Below are 17,865 nucleotides of genomic sequence, written 5' to 3'. Positions count from 1 at the left end.
AAGAGATTTCATGAAAAGAGAGTCCATGTAGGAAAGATGTCAGATGTAACGAGTACTCGCTTGACTGTAGAACAGCTGTTTGCCTGTACTTGTGAAAATAAACAAGGGCACGGACATGCAAAATGTCTTCACTTCAACTCGTAAAAAACAAGTAACACAGACGTGTTGTTGTCCCTGAGTCTCTTTGGAGCCGTTTTACATCACTCTGGAGTTCTTTTGTGTCTCTTCTTGTGCCTGATTGCCCCTCTTCATGGTCAATGTGAGTCTCTGTTTCTCTCTCCAGTTGCTGTACATCACTTTGGAGTTGTTTTGGTCTCTTTCTAGTCTTGTTGTGTCTCGTTGTAGTTGTTTTATGTTTCTTTTAGGTCATTTTCTGTCTCTTCCTGGTTGTTACGTGGCTCTTGAGTAACATTTTGTAGGTGAAGGCCAGCGGGGCCAGTGACACTGGACTCTTCGCCTAATATGATCATTAAGCAATCCATCTATTGATATATCTTCCAATAAATGTCCCACGGCCCAACTCATATTTCCAAGCCTGAATACCTTATGCAATAAACTAGTCAAAGAGTTGTCCTTCTGAGTCTTGAATCATCTGTTGCAATAATCATATCTCATCATATCTCATATGTCTCTACAGCAGAGTGCGACTCCTTACACTGATAAGTCTGTTTTTATACAGTTTGAAATGTATATATTCGGGCATGTAAGGATAGTTGATTATCATTTTCATTTCCAAACTCTTTTGAAAGGGTCCTTTGCACCCAATGGCATAGCCTGAGCTGCAGCTTATTTAACCCTTAGGTGCACGAGTGACTGGACCCTATACACTCTTCAAAAGGGACCCGTATTAGAATAATATAATAATGTGTTTTTATGCCATTTTGTCATTTTGGTTAGGAAAAATAACTGTAATATTTAGTATTATATTTTGTTTCATACTAGAAATATTTTATATTTAATTGTTCACTATTTATAATTTTAGAAAAAAAAAATACATTTCGAAAAATTCCATAGAAAATGCATGCGGTTCATTTTTGACCCACATATGGAAGCTTGGGGTAGTAATACAAAAACTACAATTTCTTAAAATGTATACAATTAACACTTTAAATGTGAATGGCATGATATCCAAAACATGTTTTTTGAGGAATAGCTGGAATATGAAATGATAAAAAAAATGTAATTACAAAGAAAACCACCTCAAAGGATCAAAAAAGACCAACTTATGCATCTAAGGGTTAAAGAAAGCCCTCTGTTCAGCAATTGTTTTCAAACCAAAGCCGCAAACATGGAAGGCCCATTAGTATGCACCACTTGTTGGTTCAGTTTCTGTGCAATGCCAGGAAGCCAGGGGGCTCCATTGTGGGACTCTGCCATTAGTCCTGCAACTATTGAGCATGAACCTCATTTGGTGTTCTGTTAACACTATTTACAAAGGTAAATCCTCTTCAAATGTCTTCTCTTTCAGAAATAGGATAGTGTTTTTCTCAGAGGGACCAAGTGCTAATGAAATACCTACTGCCCCCAAGTGGTCAGGAAAATAGCAAACTGCATTGGATTAAGTCAAACTGAGAATCTACTGGGATGCAGAGTTAGAGAATTAAGAACAACAGGTGAGAAGATGGTTGGGGTAGGTGATGGGGAAAGGAATAAAAGTCTAAAGGCATCTGGTGGATGGAAGGAAATCAAAGACTCCTATAAAACTAATAGATTTTTGTTGCAAAATGTTGCCGTTTAATATGTTGGTGTTCCAGGCTTTAAGAATTTAGCATTAGTACGGATTAAACAAAATTTAACACGGGTTAAAGAAGATATATTCTGCTCATTTTGAAGTTCATATCAGTATTTTGTGTCTCTACTGGGACATGTCTCCATGCTTTAATTTTCACAAAGCTCTTTATTTTTCTCATACTGCCTGTGCTGAAGCACCTCTTTTCACCCTCTGTTTGAAACCAGAGCCCAGTCTGCTCTGATTGGTTAGCTGACGAGCTCTGTTGTGATTGGTCAACCCCTTAGAGATATCTCACCTCTTACAGTTTTTCTCAATTGCTAAACCCACTATTTAGAATCAAAATTCATTTCTTCAAAACAAGAACATAGCCATCTAAACAGAAACACACTTGTCATAACTCTGAATATCTTTTGCAAAATGCACTTACATGACCAAAACTGAAAATACTGGTCACAAAAAAGAATAAGTCGATCGAAACAGAACAAATTGTCCTCTAATGAGACAAATGTGTTTTCATAACTGAAACTCCGGTCACCATAACAACACATTCTACCATAACAATATACATTCCTTGCAAAGTGCTCTAAGGCACTCAAAACAAAAAATACCCCTTCCAAAACCAGATACCTTCTCCAAAAACAAACATTTGTCAGCTCATTAGAAGACTATTTGAACAGTCATTACTAAGTGGCACACTAAATACTGACTACAATCATCAATACACAAACCTCAAGCTATCGATATTGGAAACTGAACGGAAAACTGACAAGTTGGGAGAAACAAACTTACATATAGGAAAAACAGTGTGTTACTGTAACTATGCCATTGTTTTTATGTCTCATTTTCAGTAGAGCACCGTAACAGAAACAAAAGATGAATAGCAATACACTGGAAAAAAATAACATGGGTAAATGATGTAAATCAGCAGTAAAGCAGAGAATGAGATCTATATAGCTTTACTGATCTGCTCTTTGCCGTCTGTCTGGCCACATAGCCTCATCTACGTCACAGCGTATGTCTTCCCTTGCAAGGCAGCGTGGGAAATATCTCCTTGCGTGTCGACACCACCCTTGACAAACATCTTACTGAAGTGAGGGAGGTCTTTTATAGGATTCTCACTACTGTAATTACAATTACTATAGGAAATTCATTGATGTCAGCTGTGAGCAATTCATTTACATGGAAGTGAAGTACTCAATTCAGCCCAATACAAAAAAAAACATTTCTCAATGTGCAAAAAGGAAAAGACCACAATTACTGACTGTAAAAATGTTGTATCAGCTATAGCTAATCCTCCCCATATGAACATCTCAAAGAGCTATGCAAGTCATATCAACACTATTATAGCTTTACCGGCACCATTACAGTAAAAAACATATTTTAAGTACAGTCATGCAAATTCTATCTTGTAAATGTTTTCAATGTAACATCATTACTGTAAGGTATACAGTACATTCCATGGAGTTACCTTTTTCAATGGGGTGATTGACTGATAACAAGTGTTAATATTTTGCACATCAAGTGTCAATTAGTGTAGCTATGGTCTAAGTTTATGAGGAAGCGTTATCCACTGTGAGAAGATTTTTTTTTGTTTTGTAGACATGAGTTACACAAAAGATTTTTGATCTTTGTGTAGAGAATTGTAACTTCAGTTAGAGAATTGTGTGATCTGTTTTGCAAAACACTGCTTAGCATCTGCATTTTGTGTGATATCAATGATAAATGGTATACTGTTGTAGAGAAATGGTTTTCTGTTTCGATGGCTGTGCTGTTGGTTTGATGAAAGGAATTTTGATTCTAAATAGTGGGTTTAGCGATTGAGAAAAACTGTAAGGCCCTGACACACCAAGCAGTCACCAGAGAACTCGCTGACGCCGACGCCGACTGTTGCGTCGCCGTGTTCATGCGTGAGTGGCAATAACTCTCCTTACCAGCAGGCGGCGGTAGTGTGTATTCGTAATTTACAGTTTTTCTCAATCGCTAAACCCACTATTTAGAATCAAAATTCCTTTCATCAAACCAACAGCACAGCCATCGAAACAGAAAACCATTTCTCTACAACAGTATACCATTTCTCATTGATATCACACAAAATGCAGATGCTAAGCAGTGTTTTGCAAAACAGATCACACAATTATCTAACTGAAGTTACAATTCTCTACACAAAGATCAAAAATCTGTTGTGTAACTCATGTCTACAAAACAACAAATAATCTTCTCACAGTGGATAACACTTCCTCATAAACTTAGACCATAGCTACACTAATTGACACTTGATGTGCAAAATATTAACACTTGTTATCAGTCAATCACCCCATTGAAAAAGGTAACTCCATGGAATGTACTGTATACCTTACAGTAATGATGTTACATTGAAAACATTTACATGATAGAATTTGCATGACTGTACTTAAAATATTTTTTTAAATGGTGCCGGTAAAGCTATAATAGTGTTGATATGACTTGCATAGGTCTTTGAGATGTTCATATGGGGAGGATTAGCTATAGCTGATACAACATTTTTACAGTCAGTAATTGTGGTCTTTTCCTTTTTGCACATTGAGAAATGTTTTTTTTTGTATTGGGGTGAATTGAGTACTTCACTTCCATGTAAATGAATTGCTCACAGCTGACATCAATGAATTTCCTATAGTAATTGTAATTAGTGAGAATCCTATAAAAGACCTCCCTCACTTCAGTAAGATGTTTGTGTAAACAAAATGGCTGATCGAGTAGGTAGAGGAGCTCTGAGAGGGAGAAGGAACCCTGTTGTTCAGCGAGGAAGAGGGAGGGCTGATGTTCAGAGAGGAAGAGGGAGAGCTGATGTTCAGAGAGGAAGAGGGAGAGCTGATGTTCAGAGAGGAAGAGGGAACCCTCATGTTCAGAGAGGAAGAGGGAGGGCTGTACGTATGCGTGGTGGAAGAGTTGAAAGGGGACCAATGCGAACAGTAGTTTCGGACAACACCCGTGCAACTATTGTGGACCACGTCATAAACCATGGCATGTCCCTCAGTGAGGCTGGCCAAAGGGTTCAGCCCAATATACCGAGATCAACAGTGGCATCCATTATTAGGATCTTCAGGCACGAAAATAGGTAAGCTACTGTAACCCTTTTTTACAGCACTTCATGCATTTCTATTTTGATGTAGGTTTCGATCACTGTTTTTATATTACAGTACATAACATTCTCAAATATTTATTGATAGAACTGAAAGAGCACCCCGCTCTGGTGGCAGACGAAAGGCCTTTACTCCAGAACAAGAGTCTGCCATTGTTGATATGGTTGTGGCCAACAATGAAATCCGCTTAAGGGAGATTCAGGCCAGAATAATTGCAGACCAGGATGTCTTCAGTAACATTCAGTCTATAAGTGTTGCAACCATTGACCGGGTGTTAAAGAGGCAACACCTCAGAATGAAACAGATCTATAAGGTTCCTTTTGAACGCAACTCTGACCGTGTGAAGGAGTTAAGGCACCGGTATGTACAGGTAAGGACCTCAATCACACTGATGGCTTGCCTATATTTTTAGTATGTCTGACTGCTTACAGTAATGTAAAACGGTCCTCTGTTTGTTTCATTTTCTTTAGCGAATGATGGAGCTGGAAGGCAATGCATTACCACATGTTTTTGTATATGTGGATGAAGCAGGCTTCAACCTCTCCAAAGTGAGGAGACGTGGGAGGAACCTTATTGGGCAAAGAGTGACAGTCTTTGTTCCAGGCCAAAGGGGAGGAAACATAACATTGTGTGCGGCTATCTCGACACAAGGCGTCCTTGCTCACATCCCTTTAATGGGAGCATATAACACGCAACGTGTCCTTGCCTTCCTGGATGTCCTGTATGACGGACTTGTGCCACCAGAAGAGAGGGATCAAGTGAGGTCGGTTCACGTGGTCATATGGGACAATGTGGCATTCCACCACTCTCGTGACGTGAGGGCATGGTTTGAGGCTCATCCACACATGGCCATGGAGTTCCTCCCTCCATACTCCCCATTTCTAAACCCCATTGAGGAGTTCTTCTCTGCCTGGAGATGGAAGGTTTATGACCATCATCCTCATGACAGAATGCCCCTTTTGGACGCAATGAATGCTGGCTGTCGGGACATCTCTGCGGAATCCTGTCAAGGGTGGTGTCGACACGCAAGGAGATATTTCCCACGCTACCTTGCAAGGGAAGACATACGCTGTGACGTAGATGAGGCTATGTGGCCAGACAGACGCCAAAGAGCAGATCAGTAAAGTTATATAGATCTCATTCTCTGCTTTACTGCTGATTTACATCATTTACCCATGTTATTTTTTTCCAGTGTATTGCTATTCGTCTTTTGTTTCTGTTACGGTGCTCTTCTGAAAATGAGACAATAAAAACAATGGCATAGTTACAGTAAGACTCTGTTTTTCCTATATGTAAGTTTGTTTCTCCCAACTTGTCAGTTTTCCGTTCAGTTTCCAATATCGATAGCTTGAGGTTTGTGTATTGATGATTGTAGTCAGTATTTAGTGTGCCACTTAGTAATGACTGTTCAAATAGTCTTCTCATGAGCTGACAAATGTTTGTTTTTGGAGAAGGTATCTGGTTTTGGAAGGGGTATTTTTAGTTTTGAGTGCCTTAGAGCACTTTGCAAGAAATGTATATTGTTATGGTAGAATGGGTTATTATGGTGACCGGAGTTTCAGTTATGAAAACACATTTGTCTCATTAGAGGACAATTTGTTCTGTTTCGATCGACTTATTCTTTTTTGTGACCAGTATTTTCAGTTTTGGTCATGTAAGTGCATTTTGCAAAAGATATTCAGAGTTATGGCAAGTGTGTTTCTGTTTAGATGGCTATGCTCTTGTTTTGAAGAAATGAATTTAGATTCTAAAAAGTGGGTTTAGCGATTGAGAAAAACTGTAAAAGAGGCAACAACCGGACGACAGAGAAGAAGAACTAAGACTACGTGATATAAACAAACAACAAATAGTGGCCGTTTCTCAATCTTGAGGAAACTGGCTTCCAAGCCAGTATTTCAAGGATGCTACGTCATCGAGTGCCGCCGAAGGACTGTTCCAATCTCCAGCATACTTGGAATTCCACGAGACCGCGTCCTTTGTTTGGGGGAAATTTCGAGGCTGCACATGGGCATACTTCGCATCCTTAAAATCCCCACAATGCTTTGCGCACGGACCAATTTCCACAAATCTGTGGCGAAAAATGTAAGGCTCTCATATGACGCACACCTGCACACTTGCTAGCCTGTTCCACTCTTCGTTTTCCGAATACCAGGAAGGATTCTTGCCTAGCTTCTGAAGGAAGTGACTCGGAAGACATGTGCTACCAAGCAAGCATACTCGCGATTGAGAAACGGCCTGTGTGTGCGTTCCATTTTCACTCTCGTCCATCGAAAACATGTTTCGTGCGGTACTGGAGCTATCAGCCATTGGAGTGTTGCTTGTGGAAGACATTCTCAAGCAACCGTTTCGCTTCTCATGCACTGATTCGCTAGCTGAACAGCCAATCAGAGTGATTTCTTTGTCCGACTGCCTGTGGCCGACGCAGGGCCGATTCAACATGTTGAACCGGCCGTGCGTCGTCGTCCGACTAACGAAAACGGCCGATTTCGGCCTGGTGTGTCAGGGCCTTTAGCCTATCATGCACAAAAGCTCATTTAAAAGTCTCCGGAGTCCATCTTTACACTTAACAGACAGGCATGAGAGTGGTGTTAAGCCAGTGGCGAACTGTGTCTATCACAACTGGACCTTCTGTAGACACACACACCCTCCGCCACCACCGCGCGCAAATCAATATATGATTGGTTGATCAAACTGTCAATCCAAAGATACGCTCTCATTCAGTGTGAGGGCCAGGGCATTCTATCAAGGATGTAGAATACCTTGGTTGAAGGATATTCTACCCAGAGACCCAGAACAAGATCTGATCGGTTGCTTTCTTTTCTAACACAAAACCACTGAAATGCGTAGTGCATGGAACGAGAAGGACAAACAAATCAACGTAACACTGTAATATTACAGATCAACAACACAGATACCATTCTCATTTATTCATATTACATCGATTTTGTGTTTGTTTTATCTGAGTGTTCCAGGGTATTCTCTGAATACCTTGAAGGCCCTGACGGTTCGCCACTGTGTTAAGCCTTCTAATATCTCAGATGTATATTGTAAAATATGTTTCTCTTCTTAGCGTTGGGATCTTGCTGTTTGTTCTCACATGGATCTTAGAGAGAAAGTGAAGATGACCCTTCTGCCTCCCCCAAGTTAGGTGTTTTAGATGAACACATTTTCAGAGAGACACGTAGAGTTCTCATGTCATGATGAGATCTGTTTTTCCGCTTCCTCCGGTGCAAACCTCAGAGGAGATATTGTTCCCTTCACTGAGATGTATTTTTCCAGCTCCAGCCTGCCTGTGTACATGGAGTGTAACTCAGGGCTCAGTTACTCACCAAAAACCCTGAATCAGCTGAATCACCGCGCTGTTGGACTCTCTCTCACATTCCTCCTGTCTGACTCACAATAGAAAGGGGCCGACCGGCTTCCCTCATGATAAATACTGAATCACATTTCATCACTGCTCATTAAACCTGATACTTTGCAGCAAGCATCGATACATAAATGATTGGTCAGTGTTCTACATAATGTTGTCTCTAACACAAAGGTCGTTATAATTTGTGCGGTCTGGATTCTAGTTATTTACTGTTATAGAATCCATTTGGCAGCCATGTTGAAGTTTCCTTCACTAATCTTTTGTCTTCTTTGAAATTGTGTATACCTCGCAGAGAAGGGTTCATTGGAAGGAGAGGTAGATCATTTTGTGAATATCATACGAGCTTCTGCTAAGGGGAGACATGTTGTGTCATGTGAATTGATGCAGTCATCAAGGAATATGTGTTTTTGTGCCAAATGAAATATATCATTAACTTTGGCATGCATTATTGTCTTGACACATTCTCATTGTCCTCAGATGATAAGTAATTGGGACCACTGGATTGGCATGACCATGAGGTTGACATTTTTTGGTGAACAGGTCTTTACAACTACTAGATGGATGGCCCTGAAATATATTAAGATATGCTTACTTACTTCCTGATCCCTTTTTTTCCCTGGTAGATTTTGCATTGGGTGTTTTTATGATTTACCGTTTAGCTATTGCATGTGCATGTGGGGGCCGACGTGTGGTCTGTGTGTGTGTGTCTGTTTATGTCTGTGTGTGTGTCTGTTTATGTGTGTGTGTGTGTGTGTGTGTGTGTGTGTGTGTGTGTGTTTGTGTGTGTGTGTGTGTGTGTGTGTGTGTGTGTGTGTGTGTGTGTGTGTGTGTGTGTGTGTGTGTGTGTGTGTGTGTGTGTGTTTATGTGTCTGTGTGTTTATGTGTCTGTGTGTGTGTTTATGTGTCTGTGTGTGTGTGTTTATGTGTGTGTGTGTGTGTGTGTGTGTGTGTGTGTGTGTGTGTGTGTGTGTGTGTGTGTGTGTGTGTGTGTGTGTGTGTGTGTCTGTTTATGCGTGTGTGTCTGTTTATGTTTGTGTGTGTGTCTGTTTATGTGTGTGTGTGTCTCTGTGTGTGTGTGTGCGTGTGTGTGTGTGTGTGTGTGTGTGTGTGTGTGTGTGTGTGTGTGTGTGTGTGTGTGTGTGTGTGTGTGTGTTTCTTTTGTGAAAGAGGGAACAACTAAATGAGACAGAGAGGCAAAAAAGGGGGCTGATCGCTTAGGAGGAAAAACTTGAAAATGGAGGGAGAACGAAATGAATACAACATGCAGGGAAAGAAAGAAGTAGCTTTATTTACTAACATCAAAAGCATTAGTTTAAAGGTGGGATAGGTAATTTTGGAGAAACCAGCTCGAGTGCGCTCGAATTTGAAAATACACAGCCGGAAGAAATCTGCTACTTCCTTATAGAGCCCCTCCTCCAACACACACGAACGCGTACATGACCAATGAGGGCACGAGATAAGTTTGTGCACAGATGGAAGGCTGACAGGCAGGTAGGCCATCCAGTTACTTTAGCCGGGCCGGCTCAGATGATTGGTTGTGCTTTTTACAGCGCTACGGCTTCCACAGATGAATTTTTTTTGTCAAAGCACTTCAGATATTCATTGCTATCGGGATGTTAAGAGCATTCCATGGAATATAACAAAAAGTGTATCTCGAGCCGGTTTCTCAAACTTACCTACCCCACCTTTAATACAGGGGTGAATTTAAATGACTTTTAAAAAAGCTGTAGAAACCCCTGAACAAAGTTGTGCCCTGTCTCTTTAAACTCAGCACCCAGTGGTGGTCCTCAGTATGAAAGAGAGTCAAGTTTACAACCATACAACCAATTATTTCCTGCTCTTCTTTACAATATCAACATGTCAAATGAGAATGTAATTTTTTATTTACATCTGTCATCTTTCAAAAAAGACTGTTGGCTTAACTTTGTAATGCATTATCAAACAGGGCTTAATACACTGGAATCACATTCATGAGGGGAATTCTACCTGGCAAGCTTCTCTATTTCATCAACACTGTAACAACCATAGGCTTTAACTTATGTACAAAGCCTTGTTTATGTTAGAACCACTTCACTCGTCACCGACTTGGTCTTCAATATCAGGATACATGTATTTATTATCCTTGCTACAATGGAAGTAGTCATCACATCACTGCGTGGGACGAATAGTTCCCAGAGTAGAGTCCTTGATATGCTTATATACAAGAGAGGGTGTTACAGTCAACAAGATGGAGGAATGATGGTTCAAAGCAGTATTTTGACTGGTTTTTAGTTAAGATTAGCTAAGGCCTGCGTAAGCAATAAACATGACAGTCATATGCGTATCTCTCTAGGGGCTGTGTCATCATGCCAATCTTAGGAACATAGCAATCATAGCTTCAACACAGTGTCTCATGAGCGTCATTCATGTAGTCATACATCCGGCTAGGTACACAGCTACGTAGGGCCTCTGTTATCATGTACTACTCTGATACAGAAGGAAAATTCAGTATTTTCCCAACTTAAGGGTTAGGGTTAGGGTTGCTGTTGTTACAATCTAATTCCCCAACGAACTAGGCAATTCAAAGTACACAAACGTTGGAAATATACTAATTGCATAATAAACACATTACAGAATGACATTTATATACATTATATTTACAAATGCATACAACTGTCATTAAAAAGCTCAGACAATAACAATAAAATAAAAGGAAAGGACTGTATTAGGACTTATTTAACCCTCCTATTGTATTTGTTTCCCCCTCCTTACTTTGGTGTTCACGGTCAAATTTGACTGGTCCTGTTTTAACTGCTATTACATCAACACAAAAACCATTAATCATCACGTGATCACGAGTATGAGTGTGTGTGTGTGTGTGTGTGTGTGTGTGTGTGTGTGTGTGTGTGTGTGTGTGTGTGTGTGTGTGTGTGTGTGTGTGTGTTTTATCTGATCCGGATGGTTACTAATTCCTTTTATTTATGGCGGTAATTTTTGACCGGGAATACCATGGTTGTTTCAAAGTTGACTAAATCATCCAAAATTCAATGAAAGTGGTGATCAGCAATTGCATATGTTCAAATGTCTACTGTGAAGGATATCATAAAGCCTTAATGCAATCGAATGTAAAACAAAAAAGTTAAGATTGATGAAAGTATTAAATTGGTCAGATTTGACCCGAAGACGCCAGGAGGGTTAACACATTTGAAACCTTTCTTTATCTTATTGTTCGCACCAAGTTCTTAAATGGGTTGGCTTTTAATTATGTTGTCTTCTGGGTTCTCCAGAAACCTGCATGCATATAAACAATATACACATGTTGTTTTAGTTACGTACAACTTTCTTCCATTGATGTGCAAAAACATGCTTTTATTTTGAAAACAACGTCCAACTTCCGGTGTTTTAATGGATAACTGTTGCGCTTGACTCACGTCAGAGAAAGCTACTCTGAAGCGAATACACAAAGGGAGAGAAAGGACCTGCAGCGATGGGAATCAAACTGTACTACACCACTGTTACTGCCTCACGGACGGTGAGTGTTGTGGCCTTTATTCACCGGATTTACCGACATATCGGTGTTTTATATCTCCGGTTGCAGCAGTTAAACGGAGCTCAGTCCGACAGACACACCCAGCACCCTATCAGCTTCCTCATGACACACACAGAGGGCCTCTGCTGCTCTGCGCACATTTACACCTTTATTCTAACGTGAGCTATAACAGGTTGCAAGCTCAATGAAGATTAAAGTCATCATTCGTAAAAGTAATGAAAGAAAATATGAATGACTTGGACCCGGATGCATGATTCCACCTCCTTTATGCTGGTTATATTGGCGTTTAACCATTTGGCTTGTTTTTGCAGAAGTGTGTACTGAAAATATATTGTCAATATGACTTAATTTAAACATTTAAAAATAACAGTGTCATTTTGGCACATCAGGTTTATCACATCGACCATATGCATCCGTTTCCTGTGTTGAGGACTCTACGCCAAACTTAATGCAAAAAACGGTCACTTTAAGATTACACTGGTTATAGAACATATACATTGTAATGATAAGGCTTTTGCAAATAATATGCATGTATTGTTAAGCAATACAGTTAATGCATTAAACTGAATTTGATTTAAATTAATGTTATATTTTTTAAGTGACACAACTGCCACTCAATCTTCTGTTGCAGTTACTAAGCAAGCATGAGGAAAGAGTTTTCTAAAGTTTTTTATGTAAGCCGAATTAACAAGTAGACTCTTTAATCCAGGGAAATTCAGATGTTTCTATTCTCTGTTGTATATGTTAGTTAATAAGCAGGATACTCTTAAATATATCAACTTGGCAATGAAGTGTTGAAGGATGTTTCGCAAGACATCAGGAAAGCTCGATTGAAACAGGTTGACATCCGGACTGTCTGCAGACATTTCAAACTAGCCTTGTAAAACACAAATCCCTTTTTAAGAATTATGTTTGTAGCGCTTGGAAAACACTGTATATTAACACACCAATGGGATTAACATCTGGTTCCCATTAGATGTGAGGAATTCAAGTAGTGAAATAGTTTTGTGACATGCACTTCTTTTATTTAGTGATGGTTACTATACCACATTGAATAACTTCAGACGTACTTTATTACAAGTTATATTTCAAATGTAATTCCTCTTTTTGACGTTCAGTTTTGGTTCTTCACAGAATCCAGAGAAGCTTTAATGCTGAATCTGTAAAACCAATTCCTCTTTTTCAACTCAAGGAAATGACATTACACAAACTGTGTGTGGCTAGCTAAATGCCAGCTGGTTTATGTTTCCCGTTAATGTTGTGGTAAGGTGTGGTCACTTTTTACGAAACCCCCTCCCAACTTCCTCTGTCGCCCTCAAAGACAGCAGCCGAGCGTTCACATGTTCTATTAATCATCAACAGGGAGCCAGATAAAGCCTCTGCTGTTCACGGGACGGTTACAGAAAAAATAATAGTCACAGCACTCTGCCTTGAATGAAAATTAAATGAAATGACTCTGCCCTTGACGAATAATCATTTCATTAGGTTTATTAAATCAGCTCTCTGATAGCCATTAGTGTTTGACTCAATTTATAGAGGTTATCTCAATAAAAGCATGATTTGATTTGTGATTGCAAATATTGCAATATTGTTGCGTAATTTGCTTGTTAAAAATGTAATAACTAATACGGGGGGGAAAAAGATGTATCATGAATGCATCAATGGTGGTAAAGGTGACGGTGTGATGGGATGCAACTTCAATTATCAGATACTATATTGAGTAACATCATTTAATACTTAAGTCAAAGTCAACTTTATTGTCAATCTTTCAGTTTGACTGAGATCGAAATACCGTTTCCGACAATCCCGAATACAAAAACACATATATATAAAAATATGTATACAATATACCTATATATATATACACACAATCAAAAGACACATTTATACAGATGCACACATTAAGACCTAAATAAAAGCACAACAATCAATATATACAAAATAACAGTCACTATCTTTGAGAATGTAATTAACAACCATGAATAGAAAGAAATGATAGCCATAATGAATGTTGTCTCATAATTGGATGATCTGATTTTACAGAGTTTAAGAAGCACTACAATATACAGATAACAGCCTCAGGATTTTCATCTTTGGACTCCTTCCTGGTACCGAGTACATTTCTGAAGAGTGTTGTTGTGGTGCAGGTGAAGTCTCAGCAGGCAGAGGTGATGCGGATCCTGGAGAGTAAAAGCATTCTGTACGAGCTCATCGACATCTCTGTGGGGGGGGAGCTCCGCGACGAGATGAGAAGCAAATCAGGAAACCCCTCCGCCGTCCCCCCCCAGCTCTTCAACGAAGACCAGTACTGTGGGGTGAGGACGGCACACACACCTGCCTGGTTGTGCAAAATCCACTTTGTCATGTCTCTTCTACATCAACATGTGTCCCCTCTTCTCCATGTCTCTTCTACATCAACATGTGTCCCCTCTTCTCCATGTCTCTTCTACATCAACATGTGTCCCCTCTTCTTCATGTCTCTTCTACATCAACATGTGTCCCCTCTTCTTCATGTCTCTTCTACATCAACATGTGTCCCCTCTTCTTCATGTCTCTTCTACATCAACATGTGTCCCCTCTTCTTCATGTCTCTTCTTCATCAACATGTGTCCCCTCTGTGTAAAGAGATTCTGAAAGTTTCAGGAACAAAGATTCTCTCTCTTTTTGATCCATTTCTATAAAAACCTGTCTGAAAATGAGCTGATCAGATTTTGGCCACTTTATGATGTCATAACGATGTGTTGTCTTGTGTAACCATTAGCCAATCAGCAACCAAGGTAACCCCCCCCCCCCCCCCCCCCCCCTTATCACCTGAATCTCCTCCTAGAGCACCATTGTGTACTTTTTAACCAAATCTCTCTCAGAGGGGCGTGGGGAGGGGCTCTTTATTTTTATCTAAAGTAACAGACAGAGAATCAGCACTTTGGAAACAGGGCTGAAACAGAGGGGATTATGGGTAATGCTGCCATGATCTGTTTGGTGTTTCAGCCAATCAGAGACAGGCTCTGTATATATCTGAGACCTGTAATATATTGATGAAAAACAGTATGATAGGGGACCTTTAAACACTCCATCAGCGTAGTCATAAAATACTTTAAAATGTTGCTGTGGAGTCTAATTTGCTGAAATGATAACTAACAACAAATAAGTTATAGAAAAAGCAAAGTATGTTTATGGTAGAACAGACACTGGGCCGCTGTTACCCATGGGGATCCTCAAATGTACCCATGACACACAAAACTCTGACTTTATTATGAAAAAATATGCAAAAAAGACTCAAATTCAATAAAAAGAGGTGCGTGTTACTCGTTCATCGTCATTATAAAATGCTGCATTGATTATGAGCCAATGAGACACATGATTGAGTATCTGTTAAAAACACAGCAGAATCTTCATAATATGAAATAGAAAGAGCAATTTGTATTTTTGCCTAGTGTAGTTATGATATCTAGTTTGGATTGGAATCACTAGCAGAAGGGCTAAAACTAGCAAAAAAGTTAACAAGTAATGTTAAATGATGCCCTTAGCTTTAGGCTATTATCTGTAGGTTTAATGAAAATAGCCTAAAAATAATGACCTTATAAGAGGTTTAATTCCCATGGAATAATCCCAGATTCCTGAGTTGATTTCCCTTTTTGAAAATGTACATCCATTTAACAACGCTTTGTGGTTTGTTTGCTGACGGAGCCTCTTCCTCTCCACAGGACTATGAGATGTTTTCGGACGCGGTGGAAGACGATACAATGGACCAGTTTCTGAAGATGGCGTGAGGAAGGCGACATTTCATTCTCCATCTTAACCCCCTCTCCCCAAACACCCTTTATCCAGTCTCTCTCTCTCTCTCTGTCTCTCTGCACCACTGGCAGTATCCTCTCACTATCAATGCCATAAAGAAGAATGCCAAATATCCTAACCAATCAGAAGACACACATTCCCCGTGCTGCACCATTAGACTCAGTCTTAATCTGCTCCTTTTCTCGTGATTTATTTCAGATATCTTCCCTGTCTGACAGACTATAGTGTTCGAATCAATGGGGTGTGTAAACATGCGGTAATTAAGGCGACTAATCTCGGCCGCAGCCGATCGCTGGAGATTAGAGTAATCCGCAGGATGACAACGTTCAACCCAGAATCTTCCTGAATCCTCCGCAGAACAAACTCACTTTCAGTCTTAACTACTTTGTCTTCTTTTTTCCGTAGCCTTCACGTTCCCATGTCTGTACGCTATTTGTACTTCGCATGGTTGCAAAAAACACACACAGAAGTAGCAAGGACCGTGATGTCCTCAAATCTGAGTAATGATGAGGGTGATAGCGGCTAAAAAAAGGCCCGTTAGGCTCTGAAGCTTTTTGTAATTCTGGTCCGTTGCTCACCTTATGTCATATATAACAACACGTCTGTTCAGTAGCGGGCGTCTGGCTTCAGTTGGACACAAATATTAAAAATACTTATTACAAGTTTAATGACACTCCCAACAAGCACTTATCTCACACACATTAATGGTATCCTGTTAATTTGTGATACAAGTTACATTCAGATGCATGTTTCCTTAATGTTTAGAAAAAAAAGACACAATAACATGTGACACTTACACATGGTGGGAGTTTAAAAAGCTGATTTCAAGTTGTGTATGTATTTACATTGCACTACATAGACAAATTAGGTATTCCACCTGAGGTGATATAGTCAGATTTACAGGAAGCGTAATTGAACTGGAAAAATTATAGCTGGATTAAAAAAGTCAAATCTGTTTTCGTGGATACAAAATAACCAACTTTCATCAAATCGGACCTAAGGTTTTAACATAATCCAGCTGAAAAAACAAATACATAAGTACCTTGCTAGTGGTTATACATAAAATATGAAAAATCCAAATAATAACAGTTGTACTTCCCACCTTTTGGTTTTCAAATCAGATCTGGAAACCAAACACTCTTTAGACATATCAGAATTGACACCGATGGGCCAAAGTTATTAAAAACGTTAGTAATTTTTAAGTAAAAGGTCCTAGGTACAGCATTTCAGTATTTAGCTTGCTTTGTTTAAATAAGGCAGATGGAAGCGTCATAATTTCACATTTGGTGCCAATACATATCTGTAATGCGCTTTGAAGGTGGATTTCCTCTGTAGTATTAGCACTTACCTGGCATTTCCCTCTTTTCCATGATCTGTGTAACATGGAAGCTTTGCTACCGGCTCCGTATCGCTGACTGAAAAACCACAAGATTTTGACTGAAAAGAAAGCTTTGAAACACGTAGCTTTACATTCCTGTGTTTATTTTTACGTTACAGTTTGGATGAGGCGTGAAGATGCAGAAATGTGACTATGCACCAAAACCTGCCTCACTCTGAACACATACAGGTCAAAGTGTTTAAATAAAGTCTTACTAACTTTTGGGAACAATTACCACATGGGAAAAATGAAGGCTTCTCGTGTTTGCTCTGTGCATTCACTCAGTAATGTGTTACTTTTCATGTTTTGGGTTGCTTGTGTTTTACAAAAATTGAAAACAAGATGGGTTTCCCTCTCTTTCGCTTCTTATCTGTCAACCCCCGCGTCACATGCTTTCAGAATTGTGTTTCTACAGTTTGGGATCCCTTGTAACGACGGCCTTCACACACACTGTTTGTGCACTGTTTTGTAAGTCGGTGGTTGTGGACGTTTGCCTGTTATTGATGCTTATTCACTATGAATCATGTTTAAGACGTTCCATGTGTCTCTCTCTGAGCTCCTGCTTTTTGCTTTTTGGACCAACTCCCCTTGGCCAAAAGAAAATCGGGAATACAAATGTTGTTGTCTTCCGAGAAGATTGTGAAAGTGATTTATGGGTGGAAAAAATTAATAAAAAGGACTTGAATCTACCTGTCTGGATTTATTTGAGTTGCTCCCGATGGCCCTGTGTGTGTGTGAGTATGAATGAATGTTAGCTTCCCTAGAGCAATAGCACTGCTCTGCATGAATGAGGTGTGAATGGGTGAAGCACTGTATATTAAAGTACATCCCATTTACCATTTATACCTGAAGAGTTGAAGCCATAATCCGCTCTGGCATCTCGGAACTCTGATCCAATGATACTTAATTATAACGTGTCATTACCTATTCATAGTGTTCCCA

At 39.7% G+C, this 17,865-nt stretch overlaps 1 protein-coding gene across 1 annotated transcript; it reads left to right on the top strand.

Moving 5' to 3' along the window:
• The first annotated feature begins 11,577 nt into the window (after positions 1 to 11,577).
• On the top strand, positions 11,578 to 17,612 carry sh3bgrl3 (SH3 domain binding glutamate-rich protein like 3). Its single transcript, XM_079652706.1, has 3 exons — positions 11,578 to 11,732; positions 13,898 to 14,065; positions 15,455 to 17,612. Exons 1-3 carry the CDS (start codon positions 11,688 to 11,690, stop codon positions 15,518 to 15,520), a joined length of 279 nt encoding a protein of 92 aa, XP_079508832.1. The 5' UTR covers positions 11,578 to 11,687; the 3' UTR covers positions 15,521 to 17,612.
• Positions 17,613 to 17,865: the final 253 nt, after the last annotated feature.

This window comes from Notothenia rossii (genome assembly GCF_949606895.1).
Source record: "Notothenia rossii genome assembly, chromosome: 10".
NCBI classification, from domain to species: Eukaryota; Metazoa; Chordata; class Actinopteri; order Perciformes; family Nototheniidae; genus Notothenia; species Notothenia rossii.
The sequence above is the reverse complement of the archived record's forward strand: the minus strand, read 5'-3'. Positions and strand labels throughout refer to the sequence as shown.